This window comes from Podarcis filfolensis, assembly GCF_964270895.1.
Source record: "Podarcis filfolensis genome assembly, chromosome: 13".
Classification (NCBI taxonomy): Eukaryota; Metazoa; Chordata; class Lepidosauria; order Squamata; family Lacertidae; genus Podarcis; species Podarcis filfolensis.
In genome coordinates, this window is record NC_139615.1 from 34,851,943 (window position 1) to 34,879,145 (window position 27,203).

The 27,203-nt window shown below is 47.8% G+C and overlaps 1 protein-coding gene across 3 annotated transcripts in view; it reads right to left on the reverse strand.

Moving 5' to 3' along the window:
- The window catches only part of MPP2 (MAGUK p55 scaffold protein 2), a 64,846-nt gene extending 37,643 nt beyond the window's left edge, over positions 1-27,203 (reverse strand). The window contains exons 1-2 of one of the 3 annotated variants that reach the window (XM_083583100.1): positions 27,092-27,203; positions 13,327-13,435 (exon numbers count right to left, since the gene is read on the reverse strand). In XM_083583100.1, the coding sequence (XP_083439226.1) occupies positions 13,327-13,357 (31 nt within the window). In that variant the 5' untranslated portion in view covers positions 13,358-13,435; positions 27,092-27,203. Of the gene's footprint in view, positions 1-13,326; positions 13,436-27,091 lie in introns of those variants that run through there. The other 2 variants (XM_083583101.1, XM_083583102.1) reach the window with 2 other exon arrangements.

Sequence of the window (27,203 nt, forward strand, 5' to 3'; positions counted from 1 at the left end):
CTGCTCCCTCGATTAAAAACAAAAAAAATCCTGAAAATAAAAACTATCACACCAGGGAGAAAGGTTCTGAAACAGCACCATCTTTCCGCCCAGAGTGGGCGGGGTATAAATTATTATTATTATTATTATTATTATTATTATTATTATTCCGCAATGGGATATTACTGCCATATTCTGCTGCACCTGTAGCAGACCAGGCTTCTGAGCCTGCCTTGCATGCTCAGGTTTGGGGGCTTGGGCTGGGTTGCCACCGCTTCCCCCTTGTTGGCAGGAGGCCTGGATCCAGCAGGCCCCCAAAGTATCCATATTTTCCAGGGACAGTCCCGGATTTACAGAAGCCATCAAAGTTTCTGATCTGATCCAGGAATGTCCCACTTTTCTTAGGATGTCTCTGTTTTCATTGGAGAAATGATGGAGGGTATGGAATAGGATGTCCCTATTTCCATCAGAGAAATGTTGGAAGATATGGAATAAAGGTAAAGGTAAAGGGACCCCTGACCATTAGGTCCAGTTGTGGCCAGCTCTGGGGTTGCGGCGCTCATCTCGCTTGCAGGCTGAGGAAGCCGGCGTTTGTCCACAGGCAGCTTTCCAGGTCATGTGGCCAGCATGATTAAACTGCTACTAAACCACTACTGGCACAGTGGGGCACTGTGTCAGAAACCAGAGTGCACAGAAACGCTGTTTATCTTCCCGCCGCAGAGGTACCTATTTATCTGCTTGCACTGGCCTGCTTTCAAACTGCTAGGCTGGCAGGAGCTGAGAGAGAGCAACGGGAGTTCACTTCACTGCAGGGATTCGAACTGCCGATCTCCTGATCAGCAAACCCAAGAGGCTCAGTGGTTTAGACCACAGTGCCACCCGCCACCAATGCTTTTGAATCTACTCCTTCCCCATCCAACGGAGGGAAATGGGCACTCTTCATTGTGCGTTAAGCGGACAAGAGGATTCAAAGCGTGGTTCTGAAGAAGCCAAATGCTGTTTCCGAAATGTCCAGGGGCACATTTGGAAAGATCAACCCAAAACTGTACATTTCCCTAAAGCGCAGAAAGCCGCCCTCCCTCTTTTCCCACAACTAGAAGCTATGAATTACCACTTCTTTGTCGTTGTCAACACACACTCCCGATAACTTACAGAAGGCTGAGCTGTCAGAGTCTGTTACCAAGATAGGAATGTGCCACCTGCAATAGCTCTACAGGCAGCTGGTGGGTAGCAGCATTTGTGAAGACATTTAGCAGCCACCAGTAAGCAGCACTTAGTGACAAAAGAAGTGCCATAGGTACATATTAACCATGTTCAATCATGGATGTGTGGGGAGATGCCGGGGATGAGGGGTTGGGGTCAACCCAGTTTCAAATGGGAAGTGTAGATAGGTATGCATTAGCACATCCTAACCAGGGGGCTGGACCCCTATTGTCCATGTTAGCTCTGCGATTAGAAACTGTTCAGCCAACGAGTCAGAAAAGGTATTTGGATAGCTCACTTGCTTAGAGCGTGGTGCTGATGATGCCAAGGTTGCAGGTTCAGTCCAGCTGCATATTCCTGTATTGCAGGGGGTTGGACGAGATCAGTGGTTCCCAACCTTCTTTTGGCCATATCCCGCCTAAGCATCTCTAAATTCCTGATGCACTGCCCCCTCCCCGCCGGTGACATATAATTCTTATTATTCAAAAAGTGAACTCCTATTCACGTGGAGGAAGCCTGAAAGGCAATTGGCTTGGTCTAAGCAAGCTTCCAAATTCCCTCCCTTAAAAATCACATTTCTCCCCTGTGGGCCATGTGCCCCACGTTGGGAACCATGGGACTAAATAATAATAATAATAATAATAATAATAATAATAATAATAATAATAATAATTTAATAATAATTTATTATTTCTTTAATAATAATTTGTTACTTCTGCCCCATCCATCTGGCTGGGTTTCCCCAGCCACTCTGGGCAGCTTCCAACAAAAGATTAAAAATACATTAAAACATCAGTCATTAAAAAAACTTCCTTAAATAAGAATAATTATTCCTCAGGATCCCTTCCAGCTCTGTGAATGCAAAGAAAGGAGGGGAAAGCGGACTTTTATTTCAGTTTAACCAAAACAGGCATGATGGCATCTTTCCCTACATGAATGCCACTCGGAACATCCACAAAGCTTCCAGGTCATGCAGAACTCTTTCCTTGCACAAAGCCTAGATGAAGAAGCAAAGCTCAGCGGTTTTGCATCTGCTTTGCATGCAGAAGCTCCTACATTCAAGCCCGAGCATCTATGGCTGCCCATCTGAAAGCTGACATAGAATCGTAGAATTGTAGAGTTGGAGGGACCCTAAGGATCATCGAGTCCAACCGAGAGGCAGAGCAAGGTGGTTGCGGTGGGTGTGGCCCACCCTGGGTGTCATCCCTGAGGGGGGGTGACATCGCCAACACCCCTGGGACACTAGCCCCTCCCTCCAGGTGCAAGCCCACCACTGGTCCAACCATTTGCCATTGCAGGAATTGTCATGGAATTCTACTCAATATTGATCCGGAGTAGATTCCAGTGTATAGTTAGCAGAGTAACAACTTAAACACACTGCAAGATTCCCCCAAAAAATAGACCAGAGGCAATTGTATTTCCTCCAGCAGAGCTTTACTGCTACTGAAGGCATATGAACCTTATGGTCACAAATCCAATACATTCAGGTTTGGCACTGTCCATAAGAAATCCAGTTGTAGCAGGCTTATCTTAAACTTCCAATAACTTATAAGAAGTCTAAACCTTAACACTAAGCATACAGACCACCACACCAGAAGGAAGAGAGACAGAAAGAGAAAGTGAAACCCAGGCTCCTTCTGGCCTTTTTATGATAGTCAGCATGGCCTTGACAGAGAGAGATAAGAACATGGGTAGGCAAACTAAGGCCCGGGGGCCAGATCCAGCCCAATCGCCTTCTAAGCCAGGCCCACGGACGGTCCAGGAATCAGTGTGTTTTTACATGAGTAGAATGTGTGCTTTTATTTAAAATGCATCTCCGGGTTATTTGTGGGGCGTGTGCCTTCGTTCCTCCTTCTTTTTTTCAAAATATAGTCCGGCCCCCGCAAAGACAGAGGGACAGTGGACCAGCCCCCTGCTGAAAATGTTTGCTGACCCCTGGATAAGAGAGCCAATTTAAGCCAGCTGTACTCAGCTTCTATGAAGGAATAACCCAAACTTTACGAACCTTCTGCTTGTTTCTGTCACACAGAGAAGCTCCCAGAACCTTCCTGAATTAAGTAGAATAGGAAAGATCTCTACACATCAGATCGACACTTTCTGTACTAAGAAATGCAAACTGACAGGAATATGCATTTTGTCCCATACAAGGATCGAACCTACAACCTTGGCACTATCAGCACCACACTCTAACCAACTGAGCTATCCAGGTCATCTTTGCTACAGCAGAATGTGTAGCTTGGTTTTACACCTCTCTCTTTCTGTCTCTCAACTGGCTGCTGTTGCTTCCACCCCTGGGTAGACAGAACGCAGCTTCCACAGAATTAACCCTACTAAATATTTCACACATATCTAGGACAGAGCCTTAATCTGGAACACCAGGGAAGTGGGCAACATTATCATCCCCACAGTCCCTTGCCTCGGGGACAGCTATCTCCTACCTCCTCTATGAAGCTCCGATTTCAGAGAGGAAACGAAGAACCTCTCTTCCGAAAAGAGGTCACTCACTGGGCTGCCATTCACAGCTGTCTTCTGGAAAGATGCTGAGGGCACTTCTTCCTGCTGCCGTGGCAACCGTCTCAGGGTACCACAGCCCTGTTAAGATTGCTCTCAGCTCAGTTTTGCAGCGGAACCAAAGGCAAGGGGAGGCAGTTCTTCCCCACCTCTTTTCTAACAGTCTCAAATGAGGCAAAAAAAATTGCCAGACAATGAGATGCAAAATATATAAACTATGTGTGTGTGTGCGCGCGCATTTGTGCGCGCCTGCTTACGAGAGCAAGTAACACTTGTCAAGGAGGCTGGCTTTGTGAATTGTGTTCGCTCTTGTACTGCCAGCAAATTTGGACTGAACTCTGATGGGGCAACAAGTGAAACTGGCAGATTACCGTATTTTTTGCTCTATAAGACGCACCAGACCACAAGACGCACCTAGTTTTTGGAGGAGGAAAACAAGAAAAAAAATATTCTGAATCTCAGAAGCCAGAACAGCAAGAGGGATCTCTGCGCAGTGAAAGCAGCAATCCCTCTTGCTGTTCTGGCTTCTGGGATAGCTGTGCAGCCTGCATTCGCTCCATAAGACGCGCACACATTTCTCCTTACTTTTTAGGAGGGAAAAAGTGAGTCTTATAGAGCAAAAAATACGGTAATTGATTTGGACCAGCAGCTACCGCCCTTTAAATGTGATATAAATGTGCTTTGCTGCCATGAACCCTCATTACTACTGTGCATTAAAAATGGGCTTTCACCACCCTGAATGTCTCGCTAAAAAGATCGCTCAGATTTTAAACCAAATATGGAACCTTCCCAAATACTTGCAGCCGAGACACCTAGGAATCTATTTTTTATGTACATATATCCCACTTTTAGGCTACAAACCCTCCCAAAGTGGCCAGAAATTGAATAATTATCTATTCAGCTTGGTTCTCAAAATTATAATGTTGTCTCTTTAAAAGATTGCTGCCAGTGTCTTTAGGAACTGGGTGCCACTTCCAGCTACAGGGTACTTAAATCTTATAAGGGTACTTAAATCTATCAAGCCTGTTCAGGCTGGAGTTGAGCCAAACTTTATCAGCAAAAGTTACCAGAGAACTTTCAGTCTCCCCTCAAACTGTTGGAAAATATCAGCAGGCCCAGGGGGAAATTTGGCAAAATGCCTCCCCCAGCCTGTACACATACACACCCACACACCCTGAGCCTACAATTGGGGGGGGGGTGTTCACAGCATTAACACCCCAGCAATAACTTGCTTCCCTCGTAGTCACAGCCTTGGATTCAAACAGAAATCAAGCATCCCTCTGACTTCCCAGTCTACCACTTTCCTTCTAGCTTTTAGTTCACACCACCCCACTCTCTCCACTCTGCCCTTTGTCCTTCTCACTATTCGAGAGTTGAGGGAGGAACCACACCCATTTGTCGTCCGGCACTGACCCTCTCCCTTTGTTCCCTTAATGGCCCATCACCCAGGCTATCGCCTTGCCAGAAAGCTAGCCTGGCTTATATTTTAACAGTTGCTGGATAGGATGGAGAATTCCAGGTGCCAACTATGGATGCAACACAAATGTAATGGCTCTAGGGGTTGCTCGTGCGTAAGTTGTTGCCACTCCTGGCTAGGTTACCTGGGTGAACCCTTTCTGTCTGGACAGCCTCTCACCCGTGGCTGTCTCAGTCGCTGGCAGAATCCGTCAGTGGGCGTTTCTTGAACTTCTTCCAGCAAAGAAGTTCTTTGACGCCTAGTCTCCTCCTACTCTCCCTGCGCGGAAGTCTTCTGCGCAGGGAGGGTGTGGGCAGCGGAGGACCCGTGCTCTCCCCGCTGGTCTCCGGCGAGGAGTCCTGGAGCCCCCTTGCCGATTCCCCCATCTGCCCCCCTTCTCCACTGGTGCTATGCTGATTTCCTTCCCCGGCAGATGGGCTGCTTCTCTCCCTACTGGGACCCCCTCCGGCATCCCTCTGGAGCCTTCCCTCCGCCTCTGGCTCCGATGGCAGTTCCCTGACAACAAATTTATCTTGACTGTTTGAAAAAGGAGTGGTCTTGATTCCTGCCACCTCCCAAGCTGGTTTGCTAGGACTCTAGAGGCTCAGATTCTGAAATTTAAAGGGTGGAGCCTGGTGAGGTTGGGACAAAGCCTGGTTAGCATTCAAATATGGAGCAGGGCATAGGAAGCAGCTGTCTTCTCAAGCTATTTTGACCATCTACTCTAAATAATAATAATAATAATAATAATAATAATAATAAATTTTATTTATACTCCACCCTCCCCAGCCAGAGCCAGGCTCAGGGCAGCTAACACCAATAAAATTTCAGTAAAAACATAATAAGAAAAAAGAAAAAGTACAATTTAAAATACAGGTTAAAATGCAATTTAAAATGCAGCCTCATTTTTCAAAGCCAAAGCCATAAAGGGGAGGGAAACATAAGGGTCAGACTGAGTCCAAACCAAAGGCCAGGCAGAACAGCTCTGTCTTGCAGGCCGTGCGGAAAGATGTCAAGTCCCGCAGGGCCCTAGTCTCTTGTGACAGAGCGTTCCACCAAGTCGGGGCCAGTGCTGAAAAGGCCCTGGCCCTAGTTGAGACCAACCTAACCACCTTGTGACTTGGGACCTCCAAAATGTTGTCATTTGTGGACCTTAAGGTCCTCTGCGGGGCATACCAGGAGATGGGTCTCCACTCCAGCAGAGCGTCTTTCCCATCCCCTGTTACGTAATTCTTTCAGCTGGAAGTGCCAGGGAATGAATGGGGGACTTTATGCACACTCCCCCTGAGCTATGGTCCCTCCATAGCTGGTGGGCAGGGCACCACCAGGGTTTGGAGTGGGAATTAGAGCCTGAAGGCTCAGAGGCATGGGCGGAGCTAAGGAGAAAAGGTCTGAAGCCAATCAGACAACAGCTTCCCCGCCGCCTCTAACTCTGGGCTCAGCAAACTTTTTCAGCAGGGGGCCGGTCCACTGTACCTCAGACCTTGTGGGGGGCCGGACTATTTTTTTGGGGGGGGAATGAACAAATTCCTATGCCCCACAAATAACCCAGAGATGCATTTTAAATAAAAGAACGCATTCTACTCATGTAAAAACACGCTGATTCCCAGACCGTCCATGGGCCAGACTTAGAAGGCGATTGGGCCGGATCCTGCCCCTGGGCCTTAGTTTGCCTACCCAAACTCTAACCAATCACCCCAAGACCTACTTCTTTCACCTGCAGGTGCTGAGAAGACAACTAAAACTTGAGAACCTGAAAAGCATCCTGCCAAGTTCAGCATCATCCACAGTGTCTCCCTCATATTAACCAACTGAAGAATAATATTATTATTATTATTATTATTATTATTATTATTATTATTAACATTGCTCCTCATCCAGACGTCAAATGTCTAAAATATTCCATTTCTGACAAGCCTGAAATTGTTAGCTGTGAAAATAGGTTATTTTGAAGTGTTTTCCAATATTCTGAAATGGTTTAAAACATTGTGTGTTTGTGTTGAATTCTATTGTTTTGCTGTTCTGTTGTCTTCCACCTTGGGCTCCTTTGGGAGGAAGAATAGGATACACACACAGAGAGAGAGAGAGAGAGAGAGAGAGAGAGAGAGAGAGGGTACCTTGCATCTCGAACAACTTTGCTCCCGAACAAATCAGCTCCCAGACAATCGAACCCCGGAAGTGACTGTTCCAGTTTTCAAACAATTTTTGGAAGCCGAACGTCCGGCCCTTTGGTTACCAGACGTTTTGGAAGTTGAATGGACTTCCGGAATGGATTCCGTTCAAGAACCAAGGTGCGCCTGTATATATATTCAATCATTTTCACTGAAGCATGCCAACCATTTGCATCACTGTACTTGTTGAGGCTTTGGAAAGAGGCCAAGATGCTTGGAGGGGGCGTGTTTGTTCATTCCCCCCTTGCCTCCCTCATGAGCTGCACCTGATGCAGGGTTTTCGCACAGGAAGCCATCAGTTTTCTAATCTCTTTAAGATGCTCCCTGATTTTCCCCTACTCCTCCCCTTCCCCGGCGCCTGCTCTATTACATCCTCGTTTCTGTGGCAACGGGGGAAGAGATTTGCATCCAAGGTTACGCTAAAACTAGGGATGGATGAAAGAAAGATTTAAAGAGAGAAGCAGAGACAGAGAGAGACAGAGAGACAGACAGAGGGAGCACAACTCTGGCTGCAGCCCTGAACCCAAATCCCACCAGCACATCAAGTCTCTCAGAAGTCACAAACAGTAATGGGAAAATAAACCCAATTTCTCATTTATCCAATACTGAATTCAGTTCTCGGCATGTCCCTGTCAGTTTTGCAATGTGTTACTTAAAATTAAAAGCACCCTCATGACAATTCATCAGCATTTTAGTGCGAAGTTCTCCAAATATACATATATTTTTAAATACGCAATTTTGCCTGATGCACACATTTTTTGCAAAGTAATTTCCCCTAATATAAGGTAAGGCAAAAGGTAAAGGACCCCTGGACGGTTAAGTCCAGTCAAAGGCGACTATGGGGTTGCAGTGCTCATCTCGCTTTCAGACTGAGGGAACTGGCGTTTGTCCACAGACAGCTTTCTGAGTCACGTGGCCAGCAGGACTAAACCGCTTCTGACACAACGGAACACAGTGACGGAAACCAGAGCACACGGAAACGCTGTTTACCTTCGTGCCGCAGTGGTACCTATTTATCTACATGCACTGGTGTGCTTTCGAACTGCTAGGTTGGCAGGAGCTGGGACAGAGGAACGGGAGCTCACCCCATCGTGGGGATTCGAACCGCCAACCTTCTGATCAGCAAGCCCAAGAGGCTCAGTAGTTTAGAGCATAGCGCCACCCACGTTCCCCAATAGAAAACATTCTTGTACCCCTATTATATGCACACAGAGCCACGCTTTACCCTAGCAGATGGGTTTTTGTACTTGGCTAGAGAAAAGGAAAGGAGAGAGGAAATAGGGGCTACCTAATATGGCGCTGTGGGTTAAGCCACAGAACCTAGGACTTGCCGATCAGAAGGTCGGCGGTTTGAATCCCCGCAACGGGGTGAGCTCCTGTTGCTTGGCCCTAGCTCCTGCCAACCTAGCAGTTCGAAAGCACGTCAAAGTGCAAGTAGATAAATAGGTACCACTCTGGTGGGAGGGTAAAGGGCGTTTCCATGCACTGCTCTGGTTCACCAGAAGCGGCTTAGTCATGCTGGCCACATGACCCGGAAGCTGTACGCCGGCTCCCTCAGCCAATAAAGCGAGATGAGTGCCGCAACCCCAGAGTCGGTCACAACTGGACCTAATGGTCAGGGGTCCCTTTACCTTTACCTTTAATATCCAGTCTAATAGGGGCTGTGAGTATGTATGAAGGCTGTTTGGAATTCTAGCCTGCAAACTCCATCCACAGTTGTGGTAGCTCTCAGCTTAGGGCAAGACCTGACACTTTCACTACCATGTGTGGTTAACCGGCTTATGCAGAGCTGCGAGGATTACAGGCTGCGCTCCCTGTGTAATCGGAAGATTCAGAGAGGAGATATAATTGGACAGGCAGGAGCTTAGAAATCGAGACAAGAGCTAGCAGGTGAGGATGCTGAGGATCAGTGCAGAGACTTGAAACCAAATGGCTCCTGTGGTCCATGAGATGTGCACCCTGGGAGCAGAGGCATACGAGGGGGGCAGGGGGCGGTGTGGCACGGGTGCCATCCCGGGGGGGGGGGGGGTGACAAAAAGGCACATTGCGGGGGGCTCGCCTCGCCACCCCCATGCACAGCGGCTCATCACTGCACCTCCGGACCATTCGTGTCCCCAAAGCTTCTCTTCCAGTATACCTGAAGGAGCGTCTCCACCCCCATCATTCTGCCCGGACACTGAGGTGCAGCTCCAAGGGCCTTCTGGCAGTTCCCTCACTGCGAGAAGCCAAGTTGCTGGGAACCAGGCAGAGGGCCTTCTCGGTGGTGGCTCCCTCCCTGTGGAATGCCCTCCCACCAGATGTCAAAGAGGAAAACAACTACCAGACTTTTAGAAGACATCTGAAGGCAGCCCTTTTTAGGGAAGCTTTAATGTTTAATAGGTTATTGTATTTCAGTGTTCTGTTGGAAACCACCCAGAGCGCCTGGGGAAACCCAGCCAGATGGACGTGGTATAAATAATAAATTATTATTATTATTATTACTACTACTACTACTACTACTATTACTATTATTATTTCTCCTTGGTCTAAGACCTGGGGGCCGGATATGGCCCAATCGCCTTCTAAGTCCGGCCCGTGGACGGCCCAGGAAACAGCATGTTTTTACATGAGTAGAATGTGTCCTTTTATTTAAAATGCATCTCTGGGTTATTTGTGGGGCATAGGAATTAGTTCATTTTTCTTCTTCAAAATATAGTCCAGCCCCCTGCAAGGTCTGAGGGACAGAGGACAGGCCCGCTGCTGAAAACGTTTGCTGACCCCTGGCTTATTGTCTTTCCTTGGTGGTGAGAGAGGTTAGTGGTGGCTTAGGATGTGGTTGGTTGTCTTTGGTTGGCTGTAGTGAGATTTGTTTTTGTGTGTGAGTGGGGTGGGTGGGTGGGTGTTTGGATCAGGTTAGCCAGAGTGATTCATATGCTGTCGGCAGATTCTTGTTGTTGTCTTGTTGGACTATGTATGTGTCAGGGAACTGACATCGGAGCCAGAGGTGGAGGCAAGGCTCCCAAGCGATGCTGGAGAAGGGCCCAGCAGGGAGAGAGGGAGCTCATCGGCTGGGGAAGGAAATCAGCGTAACACCAGGGATAAAGGGGGGCAGATGGGGGAATCGGCGAGGGGGCTCCAGGACTTCTCGCCGGAGACCAGCGGGGAGAGCACGGGTCCTCCGCTACCCACACCCACCCTGCGCAGAAGACTTCCGCGCAGGGAAAGTAGGCGTAGACTTGGCGTCAAAGAACTTCTTTGCTGGAAGAAGTTCAAGAAACGCCCACTGACGGATTCTGCTAGCGACTGAAACAGCCACGAAGTGAAGGGCTGTCCAGCCAGAAAAAGGTTTAACCAGGCAACCTAGCCAGGAGTGGCAGCAACTTACGCACGAGCAACCCCATATAACCATTACAGTATGTGATAAAGGGGAACCATACCGGGTTAAGGCATCTTCTTCTATTTGTCCCCATGTCAGTTTCAGTTTATTGGTTAGTTTTTCTAATAAGGCTGCTTCCCATACTATTTGATACCAATAGTCCATGCTTACTCCTGACAGGTCTCTCCAGTGTCTGCTATTATGTTTCTGGTTGCTTAAAGTAGGTGGGTTATGAGCTCTTTATGATGTGAGTGGGCATTATTATCTTGGAAGATGTTTAGTAGGGCCAGTTCTGAGGTGACTTCTAATACTTGCTTTGTTGTTTTGCATATTTCTTGTAGGTACCTTTGAAATTTGAAAGAACAAAGGCCGCCTCCTTCAAGGGACAAACCACGTTATGATGTACAGCTGTGTTCGAAGTTATTCAACCCCCGTCGCAAACCACGTTTGTTATCAAAATTCACAGACTTTGGGCTGTTTCCAAATCAAACAAAAGCAACTGAAGTAGCCCAACAGCATTTCTGAAACAAAGACTGCATGGAACAAACTGCTGTGTGAATGCGGCTGAAGTTTCTCTCAAAATATGCACCTTTTTGAGCCAAGATGAGTGTCGGAATATTTGGAATGGTGAAAATCCCAAAAGTTATTGACAAGAAGTCTGCGCCATATACACAGCGCCCTGACTATCAAGTACTTCCCAAATGATGTTATAATCTTGTCCTCAGCGCCAAGAAAACAAAAGCACAAAAGATAGTTTATGAGAAACTCGCAGGAATGACAACAAACTCTGAGAGCCCCACTTAGACTAAACACCTCAAAGAAGCTGGAGGGAAATTAAGATACTCAGCACTGTTCCCGCTCCTGCTTATATTTCCCAGCAACAATAAGAACTTTTGATGCAAAACACCGCGGAAAAGGAAGGCCATGCAAACCCTGATACAAAAAGCAGAATGAGTCAGGATCATGTTACGCCATGGGAAAGTGCACTCGGCTTCGCAGCAACAAAAGCAAGGGCAAAGGAAAGCAAATACCTGCACAGGACCTCATTTTGATGTCTGCTACCTTCTCCCCCCACTGAATCACCAGGGCTGGGTGGTACGTGGTTTTCAACATCACAATGTATCACAACCAAATGTCGCAATATACTGATATATCACAATGTCTGGAATAAGGATGGAGCTATCACTCTTTCTCCCACATGGTGAGTCCCAAGGCTGAGGCCAGTTCTCGGATCTGTTGTGGACTGAGATATTTCTGCATCTGGAATCTGTGGTGCAAGATCTGCAGCTGCTTTTGAGAGAAAGCGGTGCGAGTTTTGCTCTTCTTGCCTCCTTTACTTTCCTCCTTGCAGTCAGATCTGGGGAGGGGGCGGCTTGTTGGGGCTGTTTGCAGAATCTGGTGTATAATAAGTGAATAACCCAGAGCTGCAAGACCACGGGGAGAGATCTGTGTTATTTCTGGGGCCCTTCCCTTCCGGGCCGCTAACAGCCTTGGGGGCAGAGAACCCCCCAGAGCAGCTCCCCGTCTCCATCTCCTCCTTCACCGAGGGCCAGTAGTAACCGTCGTAGCCCATGTCAGCCGCTGCCGCTGCCACCCCTGCAAGGTAGATCCGGTAAGAGGCATTGAGGGCCAGCGGGATGCTCATGAATGGAGGAGCCGGCAAGACCCTTCGGAAGCATGACTGGATCACCCTCTCCCACATGGTGATTTTTGCATAGCAAAGACACATCACGATTGGTGGTATATATCAGCAGGTCAAAAATTATGAAACCAATATCTTGATATGGACTTCAAAACAGTTTTGGACGGTATATTGCCCAGCCCTAGAGGCAGTCTCCTTGGCTTCAACATCAGCCCCAAAAAACAACAATGAAGTCTTCCACCTCACATTGCTCCGTTTACCATCTAGCCCTGGTGCAGGAAGCCTGTGGCCCTCCAGATATGGCTGAACTACAACTCCCATCATCCCTGGCCATTGGCCATGCTTTCTGGGCCTGATGGGAGCTGGAGTCCAGCAACATCTTGAGGCCTTCCCCACACCTGATCTGATGAAGAGCTCTGGAGAACTCAACAGCTTTCCCACTGCTTTGTGATATTTTGGTTGGGCTAATTGAAGGTACCACCCTACCGTGGATTTTAGAATTTTCTTATATACCTTTACATATAGGCACGTTTGTTTTCTATAGCTGCTTTTGCGAGCTCCCCCCCCCCCCCCGCATCATCAAGGAAACTTTTCCCACCTGGATTCGTCTGCCAAGGTGTGCTCGCGAGCAAGTGTTTGGTTCCAGCCATAGCCCCGCATACTTGCAGGCAGTCGTAAAATGGTACAAAGCAGATATTTGAGGAATAATCCGTAGCACAGTCGTACCTTGTAAGCTGAACAGAATCTGTTCCGGAAGTCCCTTCGACTTCCAAAATGTTTGGAAACCAAAGCCCGGCTTCTGATTGGCTGCAGGAAGCTCCTGCAGCCAATCAGAAGCCCCGGCGGACATTCAGCTTCCAAAAACAGTTCGCAAACCGGAACAGTCGCTTCTGGGTTTGCGGCGTTCGGGAGCCAAAACATTCGAGAACTAAGCTGTTCGAAAACCAAGGTACGACTGTACTCGGAGTGGAGCAGGTTTGGGGATGCTGAGATAGGAGCAAGTCTTTACCTGTCTCTGAGTCGGTGGAAGCAACAGGCATCTCAGCAGCTGGGGATGTTTGCGCAGTGTCGGAAGTTCAGGTGGCTGGTGTTCCTTCTGGTGAGTCTTCTTGGCGGTGCTGTAAAGAGGAGAGAAATGGAACAACTGATAGATGGTCTAGGGCAGGCACATCCAACTCCCAAGAGATTGCGATCCACTCACAGTATAAAAAAAACTGACAGTGATCTATGCTTTTAGAGAGCCAAAGTTCTTGAGCTTTTTTTTGGTGGAGAGAAATGACTAGGAGACCACAGATCGACCTGTTGGACATGCCTAGTCTAGGGCATGAGGAGGACAGCTTCCAGCCTGTCTTGTCTGTGCCTACAACCACAAGATCTGCCAACTGCAGAAACGCACCTAGAATTAGAGAACAGGGAACTCCGAACATGTTTTGAATCTAGGACCAGAACGGAGCTGAGCTTACAAAACCAGCTCTCATTTCCAGAAAGTTGGGGAGGAGTCAGTCAAGGCCCCCAAGGGGTGCATTCAGAGGGTCTTCTGTACTGAACCCAGAGACAGCAAATGCCTGACATGGGCTGGCTGGACACAGAGGAATGGTGGGAGGGCACCAGCTGGGGAACCCCCAAAGGAAGAAGGCTCAGAGACTGGAGAGTGGTAGTGGGAGGACGATGAGTGGTCAGAGGGAGGAGATTGGGAGGAAGAAGTGTCAGAAGATGAAGAGGTAGCAGGGCTTAGTGAGCAGGGAGAGTCTGTGGAGAGAGAAGTCCAAAATCAGCAGTGGAGAGGAGGGAGGCCAAAAGGCAGAGATGAGTCAGCCTGTCGAAGAAGCTCCCCTCCCACCAAGTCTCCCAGAACCAGAAGAGGTGTGAAGAGAGAGGAGCAGAGACAGGTGTGTCGTGGTAGTCTCAGATTACTTGGGAAGGACCCTGGGGAGGAGGAGATTTAGGCAGCTAGGGACCTTCTGCTCCCACAACTGCCTCATAGGGGCAAGCCCTACCTTGAGAAGAGCTGCTGTGCTCATTAGGCCTTGCGCCCCTGAGCAGGCCTTGTTCCTCATTCACTTACTCTGTGTGATTTATTGCTGGCTGACTCCCTGACCATGCCCTGGTCTCTGAGCTTTCATTGTTGAGGATCACTTCCCCTACTGGTAATTGGTCAAGGACCTAATGTCCATAATGGGTGAAGCCAATGTCAGTGGTTGGCGGAGCCAAAACTAAAGGCAGGTGGGTCTCTCTGCACTCTCTGCTTAAGCTTTGGTGTTGGAAAGCTCCTCTTTAAGAGCGTTTTAAAAGCATTTAAAAGCAGGCTGAGATTGTCTACCCACACTGCTAACAGGACCAGGCCTAGGTTTCAGGCAAAAAACCCCTCCTAGTGTACCCCCCTATGTTTTGAAGATCAGCACTCCAGGATCAGCACTTCCCTTAACCTTTCTAAGTTCTACAACCATAGGAATCTGTAGCTTTTTAGAAACTAGTCGGCTAAGAAATCTCAACAGAGACAATCATCTTATGGAGACCTAATTGTTCAAAACACACGGGTGGGGGTTATATGACATGAGTTCATAAGTCTGCCTCCTGCATCTCCCCCCTCCCATTTGATTCTGCTTTGGGATGCTGTCCTTTTCGGTATATTCCATTTGCAGAGTTGTGACTGCTGCTTGCAAGCCTATGGAGACACTTCTGACGGAAGCAGTAGACTCAGGATGCTCGGGATAAGGCATTCGACTCCATTGCGGGGGATTCACCTGCGGCGGTGCTTCTCACTATACTGGACTGCTTATGATTTTTGGGTTGTTTTCTTTTTGCATCTCTTGGCAGTTCTTGGACTGCTCCCTGTGCTTTCCCTGTACAGGATGGGCTTTATTCGTTGCATCCTCTCCCTTCTCAAAACTGGAGCTGAACAGCTCAACAGATGCTCACACTCAAAGCATAAAAATAGTTCTAAGCTAGCTACTAACCATAAGCAGGCAAAGCGGATTTTCAAACCTCGTGCAGCTTTACCTATTTACAAATAGAAGAAAACCAGGTTGCTACAAGGGGTTGAACAGCCTCCACCAACATGCTGCCCTCAATATATTCTTGGGTTCCAGCTCCCAGCTGGCCAATGGTCAGGGATGATGGGAGTTGCAGTCTGACAGCATACGGAAGGCACCAGAGTGGGGATGCTGTAGTACAATAACAGTGCTGGGTTTGGATCAGGGAGGCCCATGGTTCAAATGAGATGCTTGTGTTCTCTAGGCTCAGGTCCAGAAATGAGTGTTGTGGGCTTGGCAATGCTTGCCTCCTAGAAGAAGAGGTGAGCATTAGATGCCCTCCAAGATAGTCTTCCCACTTCGATTAAAATATGAACAGCAAAAATCCATTTCTAGACTTACACATCCTTTGGGAGTATAACGCTGAGGACACTGCCTCTGTGGGGCAAAGGCCCACCCCCCAGAAGGGACCACACACCATCTCTAGACAAGGGGTAGATGAATCTGTCAACTTGGTTTCTCTCTCTTTTTCCCCCCAATCTCAAATTCAGTTCTCCACATTTCTGCATCGGTTTGCAAATTATTCGAGTTGTTTGCATTTAAATGCAAACTGAATTGAATCTTGCCCCCCTCCCAACAGCAAGGAGGCCTCCCTGTGGAGAGCATGCCACAAATGGGGAACCACTGCAGAAAAGGCCCCGCTCATGTGTTGCCACCCTCTGAACCTCTCGTGGAGGAGGCACACAAAGAAGAGTCTCAGAGGATGGTTGCAGAGTCCAGGTTGGTTCATATGGGGGGAGGCGGTCCTTGAGGTATTGCGGTCCTGAGAAGACCATGAAGGAACCTAAAAAGATTCCCAACCCCTTCTCTGTCAGGATAATATTCTGCAACTAGGACTGATCAAGGCACATGAGCCTAGCTCTCCCCAGCCGAAGTGACACATGTTAACCTGCATTGCCCTCTGCCAGCTCACCATCTTGTAACTGTTAGTGGAACATAATAAACTGGGGAGCAGGTACTACTCTTTCAGATTTATATCTGGAAAGGCGAACCTGTGGCCCTCCTGCTGTCACTGCACTCCAACTCCCATCAGCCCCAGTCAGCACAGCCAATGGTCAGGGATGTTGAAGGATGTAGTACAACAACATATGAACATCCCAATTTGTATTACATATGATCAACATATGGAAGTGAGAGCTGGACCATAAAGAAGGTTGATCGCCGAAGAATTGATGCTTTTGAATTATGGTGCTGGAGGAGACTCTTGAGGGTCCCATGGACTGCAAGAAGATCAAACCTATCCATTCTTAAGGAAATCAGCCCTGAGGGCTCACTGGAAGGACAGATCCTGAAGCTGAGGCTCCAGTACTTTGGCCACCTCATGAGAAGAAAAGACTCCCTGGAAAAGACCCTGATGTTGGGAAAGATGGAGGGCACAAGGAGAAGGGGACGACAGAGGACGAGATGGTTGGACAGTGTTCTGGAAGCTACCAGCAAGAGTTTGACCAAACTGCAGGAGGCAGTGGAAGACAGGATTGCCTGGCGTGCTCTGGTCCAGGGGGTCACGAAGAGTCGGACACGACTAAACAACTAAACAACAACAACAACATGATCAACATATTTGCTGGTATTTGGGGGCTAAGGGGGCTGAAATGATGAGCTTCTCCTGAGCTTCAGGTTTTACTTCTACACCTTCCAGGGTTTCAGCAAACAGAAGCCACGCAATTTGCAGGCTTCTCTTTCCAAGCAAGCCACTTAAAAAATAAATAAAAACACAAGCCAAGGAAATTGCCCTGGCCGGTCACCCCTAAGACACTCCATTATTAATGCAGCCCTCGCTGAGAGCTCGCAAGAGAAATCCCAACCTGGTCTTCTGGCAGCAGAGGGAAATAATCCATCAAACAGCCAACATGCCCACGAGCAGGGGCTCCATCAATAACTGAGGGATCAATAGTACTCTGGGGATGGAGGAGTCACATCCCTTTTGCTAATGGACTCATGGATGTTTGGTGGGGCCCGAAGGCAGACCCGGATCCAGAATCTGGGAGAGAGGGAGTCAAGCAACCCGGCTAAACTGGAATAGGTTGAATGTGCAAAATGAGAATTCTCTCGGGCTGCATCTTATCTGATTGAGATACTCTGTGCAAAGTTGAAATGGTGAGCTGCTTTTAGGAGCCCCACTCATTTTGGAGCTTCTCCATATTGTAGAGTTGGAAGGGACCAAAAGAATCATCTAGTCCAGTGTTTCCCAACCTTGGGCCTCCAGCTGTTTTTGAACTACAATTCCCATCATCCCTGACCACTGGTCTTGCTAGCTAGGGATGATGGGAGTTGTAGGCCAAAAACATCTGGAGGCCCAAGGTTGGGAAACACTGATCTAGTCCAACCCCCTGCCATGCAGGAAGCTTTTGCCCAACACGGGGCTCGAACCCACAACCTTGAGATTCATACTCTACAGAGCTCTGCCAAATGCCCCCCTTCTGGAGCTGTCCTTCTGCAGATGCCCAGAGGCACCTATATCACCTCCTTACTCACAGCTTCCTAGGCTAGCAGATTCCAAGGAAGGACCCTGGTGAACATTTCCTGAATACTACCCTCAGCCACTTAAATTAGGGATATTGAAACCCGCAAGGAAGAATTTTGTCTTTCGATCTAGTGGGGGTGGGAAGCACAATGGATTTCTTTTGGAAACCCTTTTTGATCTTTGGCCTTGAATTATCAGAGGATTGCTTCCATTACAGTGGGGCCTCAGATATAATCACACATGCATATTCTGTCCCCAGCTCCGCTGCATCATGGATCTGTAGTCTAAAGACTGCGTAAATATCTTGAGCAGATACTTTTCTATCCTTGCTGCCTGAACTAAGCAGCTAAAAACGTTACAGCATTTTGCCAATGTTTTGTAAGCATTTTAAAGATGCCAGTTTTATAAAATCTTAAAATCCCAATGGGAAAAACTGTAAAGCAAAGCGCAAAAGTTTTTCTGGCAGCAGAGGCAGCCAGGAAACTTCTAGAACACTTTTTCTGCACTGATTTGATGATCTGGGCTATACATAAATACAGCTGTACCTTGGTTCTCGAACATAATCCGTTCCGGAAGTCCGTTCGACTTCCAAAAACATTCGAAAACCAAGGCATGGCTTCTGATTGGCTGCAGGAATTTCCTGCACTCAATTGGAAGCCGAGGAAGCTACGTTGGATTTTTGGCTTCCGAAAAATGTTTGCAAACCGGAACACTCACTTCCTGGTTTGCAGCGTTTGGGAGCAAAAACATCCAAGTACCAAGGCGTTCGAGAACCAAGGTACGACTGTAGTCCGATCATAGAAACTGCCTGCAATAGAATGTTTTAATCAGTCTGGAGCTGGAAATGAAGGTCAACTTTCTTCTAAAATTCTTGCAAGCATATAAATATAATCAATTGGCTATTTACGATCCGTGGCAAGGCATCCCTGAAGGAAAGGACAGAAAGAAACAGGTTGGCTGTAGGAAATACCTTTGTAAAGTAAGCTATGTGACAGGCACACACAGAATCGAAAGGTTTCTACATACAGTACACATCAGCTCACACCATCTTTCCATCTTCTAGCCAGCCGAGCAAGAAATATTCTTTACAGCAGGTCAAAGGTGCATTCTGCTAGCCAGGCAAAAGCACTCAAAGAGGGTGTGGAGCAACGCTGGGGAAAATATCGCCTGGGGTATTTCCCAAGGGCCAGACAGAGAGACCTGGGGGTCACATTCAGCTTCCAGGACCAAAGATTGCCCATCTCTGGTCTAACAAGAAATGGAATTTATTGTCGGGATGAGAGCATGGAGAGAGAGCCAGAGGGTTTCTGAGCTGGCTAGCTGGAAATCAGGGTAGCGAAACACAGTATGAAAGGCAAGGACTTCAGCCCAGTATATCTGAAGGACCGTCTCCACCCCCGTCGTTCAGCCTGGACACTGAGGTCCAGCTCCGAGGGCCTTCTGGTGGTTCCCTCCCTGCAAGAAGTGAGGTTGCAGGGAACCAGGCAGAGGGCCTTCTCGGTAGTGGCGCCAGCCCTGTGGAACACCCTCCCATCAGATGTCAAGGAAATAAACAACTATCTGATTTTTAGAAGACATCTGAAGGCAGCGCTGTTTAGGGAAGTGTTTAATGTTTGATGTTTTATCGTGTTTTTAATATTCTGTTGGGAGCTGCCCAGAGTGGCTTGGGAAACCCAGCCAGATGGGCAGGGTATCAATAAATTATATTATTATTATTATTATTATTATTATTATTATTATTGAAACTTAAATATATAATCTAGGCGCCAAATGACTCCTTAAACCATGGGTAGGCAAACTAAGGCCCGGGGGCTGGATCTGGCCCAATCGCCTCCTAAATCCGGCCCGCGGACAATCCATAGTTCATTTTACATATCACAGGTAAAGGTAAAGGGAACCCTGACCATTAGGTCCAGTCGTGGTTGACTCTGGGGTTGCAGCGCTCATCTCGCTTTATTGGCTGAGGAAGCCGGCATACAGCTTCCGGGTCATGTGGCCAGCATGACTAATCTGCTTCTGGCAAACCAGAGCAGTGCACGGAAACACCGTTTACCTTCCCGCCGGAGCGGTACCTATTTATCTACTTGCACTTTGATGTGCTTTTGAATTGCTAGGTTGGAGTGTCTGATAGCCAAGTACAAAATACACCTGGCACCTGGCTAATTTTGAACACCTATGGCTTCTGGGGCAGACAGCCAAAGCTGGGTACCAGGAAAACTCCAGCGTATTTCCTTAGTAGTGTGTGGCATTCTCTACAAGCTTTCTGACGCCATGTGCCAGCCATAAAGCAGAGCTCTTGAATTTTGCCAGTGGACAAGTGGATTGTCAAGGAAAGAGAATTAAGACCAACTGACTGCACAGCTGTGAGCAGCATGCTGGCTGGCTGAGGCCCTTACCTGTGCTTAAGGGATAGGAGGACTTGAAGGAGAACTGGAAAGTGGGTGGGTAGGGAGGAGATTGGTTCCTTGGGGCAAATGGGGCACTGCCCCACCAACCTCAGTCTGCTCTCAGCCAGTTCCCACCTGCCTGTCTGCATACTTACAAGCAGTCCAGGGTTGGCGAGAGATTTGTTGCAGGCTGAGACATTTTATTTTAGAATCAATGGAGATTGAGTACTTGTTTATTCCACATAGTCCAAACACCATCGAGATCTTGTGTATTTTCAGTCCCTGAAAAGTGCTTCTTGAGGAACTGGTTTCTGTTCCAAAAACCACAGATTGATTCTGCATTACTCCACAATGTGTACATTTGAAAACAGATTAAGGTGGTCTGTGCATTGTGCATGGGGCGGGGGGTATCCATACCTGCCCCATGATGTTGTGGCTGGTTGTGCACCAAGATCACAAACACCGCCAGGGTGGATTTGATTTAAATCAAATTGATTTAAATCACTAGTCAGTAAGACTTGATTTAAATCTGTTTGTTTGTTTTTACAGAAAGACTCATTCTTGCTGGTATAATCTTAATATTTACAACCAGATGAAGGTTTCATTTTTGGACTAATAAATTTTCAGAGTAGTTTTTACAAGTTATATCAAAAATTACCGACTCGGTTATACTGTTAGAAATACATAGACCGATAATTATAAAATTATTGCTAGGTTTAATAAGTTAACTCTTTTAACTTTTCTGCTGTACTTTATTGGAAGGAGAAAAATAATCATAACAAGTTAAACAATTTATTTAACTAAAACAGTAACATTACAGCATATGTATCCATGTTTGTTAACTGTTGTGGTTAAACAATTAAAAAAAAAACTTAGACTGAGTTTTAGCACACATGAAAAACTTAAAACAAATCCTTATTTCCTGATGAATAGCCTTTGAGCTATAATGTAACTTACATAGAAAACTATCTTTAGAAAGTTTTTTCCTCCAAAAGCATTTTATTTTAAAATCCGATTTAAATTTTAAAAATCTGATTTATTTATTTATTTAAAAAATATCATTGATTTTTATCCACTCTGATCACCGCTTCCTCCTCTTCTGTTCACCTGGGGCACGAGCAGGGAGGAAAAGGTAAACCTCATCTAAGAGTGGATTTTCAAGCACATATCAAGGAACCATCGAATCACAGAACTATCGAGTTGCAAGGGACCCTCAAGGGTCATCCAGTCCAGCCCTTGGCAATGCAGGAATCTCAAACTTAAGCACCCATGACAGATGGTCGTCCAACCTCTGCTATAAAAAACAAACCAGTGAAGCCCACCAGTTTTTGAGGGAGTCCGTTCCACTGCCCAACAGCTTCCACCACCTGAAAGTTCTTCCTGGTAAAGGTAAAGGGACCCCTGACTATTAGGTCCAGTCGTGGTTGACTCTGGGGTTGCAGCGCTCATCTCGCTTTATTGGCCGAGGGAGCCGGCGTACAGCTTCCGGGTCATGTGGCCAGCATGACTAAGCCGCTTCTGGCGAACCAGAGCAGCGCATGGAAACGCCGTTTACCTTCCCGCCAGAGCGGTACCTATTTATCTACTTGCACTTTGACGTGCTTTCGAACTGCTAGGTTGGCAGGAGCAGGGACCGAGCAATGGGAGCTCACCCCATCACAGGGATTCGAACCACCGACCTTCTGATCGGCAAGTCCTAGGCTCTGTGGTTTAACGCACAGCGCCACCTGGATGTTAGTCGCAATCCCCTTTCTTGAAACTTGAATCCACCCCAACCATTGGGGATGGCAGGATCCAAACCACAGCTGTCAACTTTTCCCTTTTCTTGCGAGGAATCCTATTCGGAATAAGGGAGCTTCCCTTTTAAAAAGGGAAAAGTTGACAGCTATGATCCAGACTCAATCTAGGCTGAAAGCAGCGCACTCAGAATGAGCATGCACAATTCCAGATTGAGGGGGAAATGACATTTTTGTGCTGCAAGCAGGTTAGTGCCTACACCGCCATAGTCTCTAGGGATGCATCAATCTCATCGTAAAACAGCTCTCTCTCTCACACACAGACAGATACAAATCCTACCTACTCACTCAGCAGCCTCCTCCAGCCTTTTTCCCCCTCCCCAGCAGCTGAAAAGGATTCCGACATCATCCATTCAAAACCAGAAGCCTTCTGGATTATAGGAGCCTGATTTCACGTGACAAGCTAGGACCTGCCATGGGACTGGGGGGGCGGGGAGGGGGAAATCGTAGGCTGCTGAGCTGCTCCGTGCTGCCAGCCTATCACCACATTCCCCCTTATGTAAGACCCTGCTCCACTCAGCCTGCTGGAAAGCTCCCATGTTTGCTGCTCTTTGTTTTCAAAGAAAAACACACAAATGCCCTCTTTATTGTCAGCGGTTTTCGAAACGGGCAGAAGCGGTACCACGGAGAGAGCCATTTTGAGGAGGAGAAGAGCGCAGCTGAAATAAAATTTCATACGCATTTTTTAAAAAGAACCGCTGAGATTTAGTTTCCATTATTTTCCCACTTTTGTTAACACCATACTTAAATGGTTGCCTTTTCTCTTTCTCTTTTTAAAGTCCTCTTATCCTTGGGAATTCTTAAGTAATCATTTTAGGTGTCAACGGGCAACTCATCCCTCCCCCACCACAACCCCCCACCCAGTCCAACCATTCTTATAACTATCTTGAAACTGCAATTAGAATACAGTGGTACCTCGGGTTAAGTACTTAACTGATTCCGGAGGTCCGTACGTAAGCTGAAACTGTTATTAACCTGTTATTAACCACTGTATGAGCTTTGATTTGCAAGAAAACTGTAGGGTTTGTGCCACCACTGCCCGCTAACCATTTTCACCTCTAGAATGCCGAAATCATGGTAAATCACTTTTGTGTATTATAGAATCATAGAATTGTAAAATTGGACCAGGGGTCATCTAGTCCAACCCCAACATGGTTCTCAAACCCACAACCCTGAAATTAAGAGTCCCGTGTTTTACCAACTGAGTTATATACGAAGCTATATAAGCTATTATGAATTAAATAATAGTTCTTAAAAACTATTTATTTAAAAGCATGGGACGCGGATGGCGCTGTGGTCTAAACCACTGAGCCTCTTGGGCTTGCCGATCAGAAGGTCAGTGGTTCGAATCCCTGTGACGGGGTGAGCTCCCATTGCTCGGTTCCTGCTCCTGCGAACCTAGCATTTTGAAAGCACGCCAGTGCAAGTAGATAAATAGGTACCTCTCTGGCAGGAAGGTAAACGGTGTTTCCATGCGCTGCTCTGGTTTCGCCAGAAGCGGCTTAGTCATGCTGGCCACATGACCCGGAAAAACTGTCTGCGGACAAACGCCAGCTTCCTCGGCCTTTAAAGCAAGATGAGCGCTGCAACCCCAGAGTCATCTGCGACTGGACTTAACTGTCAGGGGTCCTTTACCTTTTCCCCCCTTAAAAGCTAAAGACTTTCTGCCCACAAGGCAAGCCAAGAGGCGCTTTATTTTCTACCGTATGAGAACCCCGACAAATCAAAAATAGACACAAAATTCTGGGGGTGGTTCCTAGTAACGCCGCGTTTGCTAATCAACTTTCTAAAAATATGCAATGTCTGTGCCTGGACCGCAACAGGGGCTAGGACATCTGCAACTTTGAAAATTGTGCAGAAGAGGGAATTTTGGCAGGTGAAACTTGTTGTGTCAAGACCAGAGGTGGGGAAACGATTTCAGCTGAAAGGCCACATGCCCCTTCTGGGCAACCGTTTGGGGGCCACGTTTTCAGTGGTGGGCGGGGCCAGGGCCAAAAGTGGGTGGAGTAATAATTGCAAATTTTACCTATGTAAGTAGGCTCATTTCTACACACAGTCACATGCGCCTCTTTCATTCTAACTAGGCAAAAATATTTGGGGGTGCAAATCAGGACCAGTGAAGGTTGTAACCTGAGGGGGGGGGAGAGATCTGAGGGCCACCTAGAGAGCACTGGTGGTTCTCCTCTTCTGCTATAGAGTCGCACCAACCCAGTTCCCTCTTTGCCTCTCTTGCATCTACCTAGCGAAGGTGTGCTAATCTCACACATACGTCCGCAGACTATTGTTTTCACTCATCCCTGACCAATGGGCATGCTCCCTGGGGCAGATGGGAGTTGGACATGGGTAAGCAAATCCGGGGGCGGGATCCAGCCCAATCGCCTTCTACTCACAGCTGTCCATGGAGGTGCAGGTTAATTCTGTGTCCAGGGCAGCTGTCTACCAGCTCCATCTGGTACGCAGGCTGAGACCCTACCTGGCTGCGGACTGTCTTGCCAGAGTGGTGCATGTTCTGGTTATCTCCCGCTTGGACTACTGCAATGCGCTCTACATGGGGCTACCTTTGAAGGTGACCCGGAAACTGCAGTTAATCCAGAATGCGGCAGCTAGACTGGTGACTGGGAGTGGCCGCCGACACCATATAACACTGGTCCTGGAAGACCTGCATTGGTTCCCAGTATGTTTCCGAGCACAATTCAAAGTGTTGGTGCTGACCTTTAAAGCCCTAAACGGCCTTGGTCCAGTATATCTGAAGGAGCGTCTCCACCCCCATCGTTTTGCCCGGACACTGAGGTCCAGCTCCGAGGGCCTTCTGGTGGTTCCCTCCCTGTGAGAAGTGAGGTTGCAGGGAACCAGATAGAGGGCCTTCTCGGTAGTGGCGCCTGCCCTGTGGAACACCCTCCCTTCAGATGTGAAGGAAATAAGCAGCTATCTTCTTTTTAAAAGACATCTGAAGGCAGCCCTGTTTAGGGTAGTTTTTAATATTTAGTGCTGTATTGTTTTTAACACTTGATTGGAAGCTGCCCAGAGTGGCTGGGGAAACTCAGCCAGATGGGTGGGGTATAAATAATAAATTATTATTATATTATTATTCTAAATCTGGCCCATGGATGGTCCGGGAATCAGCGTGTATTTACATGAGTATAATGTGCCCTTTTATTTAAAATGCATCTCTGGGTTATTTGTGGGGCATAGGAATTCATTTTATTTTATTTTATGTTTTCAAAATATAGTCCACCACCCCCCCACAAGGTCTGAGGGACAGTGGACCGGCCCCCTGCTGAAAAAGTTTGCTGACCCCTGGAGTTGAAGAATAAGGGCATCTAGTGGACAACAGGTTCCTGTCCAGACCCAGATAGTAATATGATACTGATATGATAGCTCCCTCACCAGCAAGAACCAGGGCAGCAGAGGGGTCTGGGGGACAGAATAGAGGCCGATTTACACCTTGCACTTAAAGCACATCCAACACACGTTTAAAGCAGATGGCTACCCCACAAGAATTCAGGGAACTGTAGTTCCCAGCAGCGCCAGATTCAGTTCCCCCGCCCAGGGCACTGAGAGCATGCGCAGAATGGAAGGTGAGAGAGGGGAGGGCACCAACTTGTTCAGGGTGCTGTATTACCAAAGTCCCACCCCACCCCATTCCTAGGATTTTTTTGGGGGTGGAGGGTTGCTCATGTGCTTTAGATGCATGGTGTGAATCTGCCCTAGGACTGGAAAGACCTGGGTTCAAATCCTCACTCAGACATTTAAGTCCACTAGGAGACATTGGGCCAAGATCTCTTTCTGCCTCTCTGTCCGTCTGCCTCTGTCATTGCCTTTTTCTCTGCCTAACCTACCTCCCAGGGTTGTTGTGAGGATAAACCAGGGAGGAAAGAACTGAATATGTCACCCTTTTTTCTTTAAAATACAGTAGTACCTCTGGATACGAACGGGATCCATTCTGGAGCCCCGTTCGCATTCAGAAGCAAACGTAACTAGCGATGGCATGTCTGCGCACGCACGCGTTGCTTTTCGCCGCTTCTGCGCATGCGCGTGATGTCATTTAGAGCGTCCGCGCATGCGCAAGAGGCAAAACCCGGAAGTAACGTGCACCCCGCCCATCTGGCTGGGTTTCCCCAGCCACTCTGGGTGGCTTCCAACAAAGATTACAAATACATTAAAATGGGTTAAGAGTGTTGGACTAGGAGGCCAGGTTTCAAATCCCCACTCGGCTGTGAAGCTTGCTCACTCGTGGCCTCCCTCGCAGGGTTATTGTGGAGATTAAATGAGGGGAGAGAGAAGAACCATGTATGCCCCCTTTGAGCTCCATGGAGAGAGAAAAAGGATGAGGTCAAACGCAATCCATTAATCAATATGACCTGCGGGGGGGGGGGGTAATAGGGCGGTATACAAATTTAATTAAAAATAAAAATAATTAAATAATTAAAATAAAAATAATTAATTAAAAATAATTAAATTAAATAGTTAAAATAAAAATAATTAAAGAGAAACCGGATTAAAAGCCGTCAGTAGCACCCAGGGCATCACCCTCCTCCTGTTCCGGGGTGGGGAATGAATTGCAACGCCGGATCTCCACGCGCGCAGCAGCCATCATCAAAAGCAAGGAGTAAGGCAAGAGTAGGGGGCGGGGAGGAGGACGCAATGAAGAGGAAAGGGACCCACTGCAAATATTCAGATCATAAAGGGGTTGGGGGGGCTGTGTGAAAGGCCCCCCTGCGACCTAGCGGCAAGAATTAGGGGGCGGGGTGGTCGGCAAGAGCTTTAAAATGAAGAGGCGCGTCTTCGCCTTCAAAGACGAAGGTCTCTATTCCACACAAGAAGAGGGGGGTGTTAAAATCCGAATTGGGGGGTGGGGGTCGCGTAATGCAAGCCTGGAATTGATGGCGTTGGAACTGACCGGTGTGTTTAGAGGAGGCGGGGGCGGGGGTAGAACGGAGAAGAGGGGAGGAAGATCAAAGACCCGGCAGGGGGGAAACTCCCACGTTGTTAGGCGCGCTCTGATTAAACACGCTCCATGGCGTGTAGGAAGGGGGAGCGGCGTGAATGAATGGGGGGGGGGGCAAAGAGGGAAAGGAACGCGGCCGCCGCTCACCTGCTTCGGTGCACAGGCGACGGAGACGCCGGAGGAGCGAGCGAGCGAGGCTGGGATGCGATGAGATGGATGGAGTCGCTGCGCTCCAAAGCCACTGCGAATTCCCGCGGCT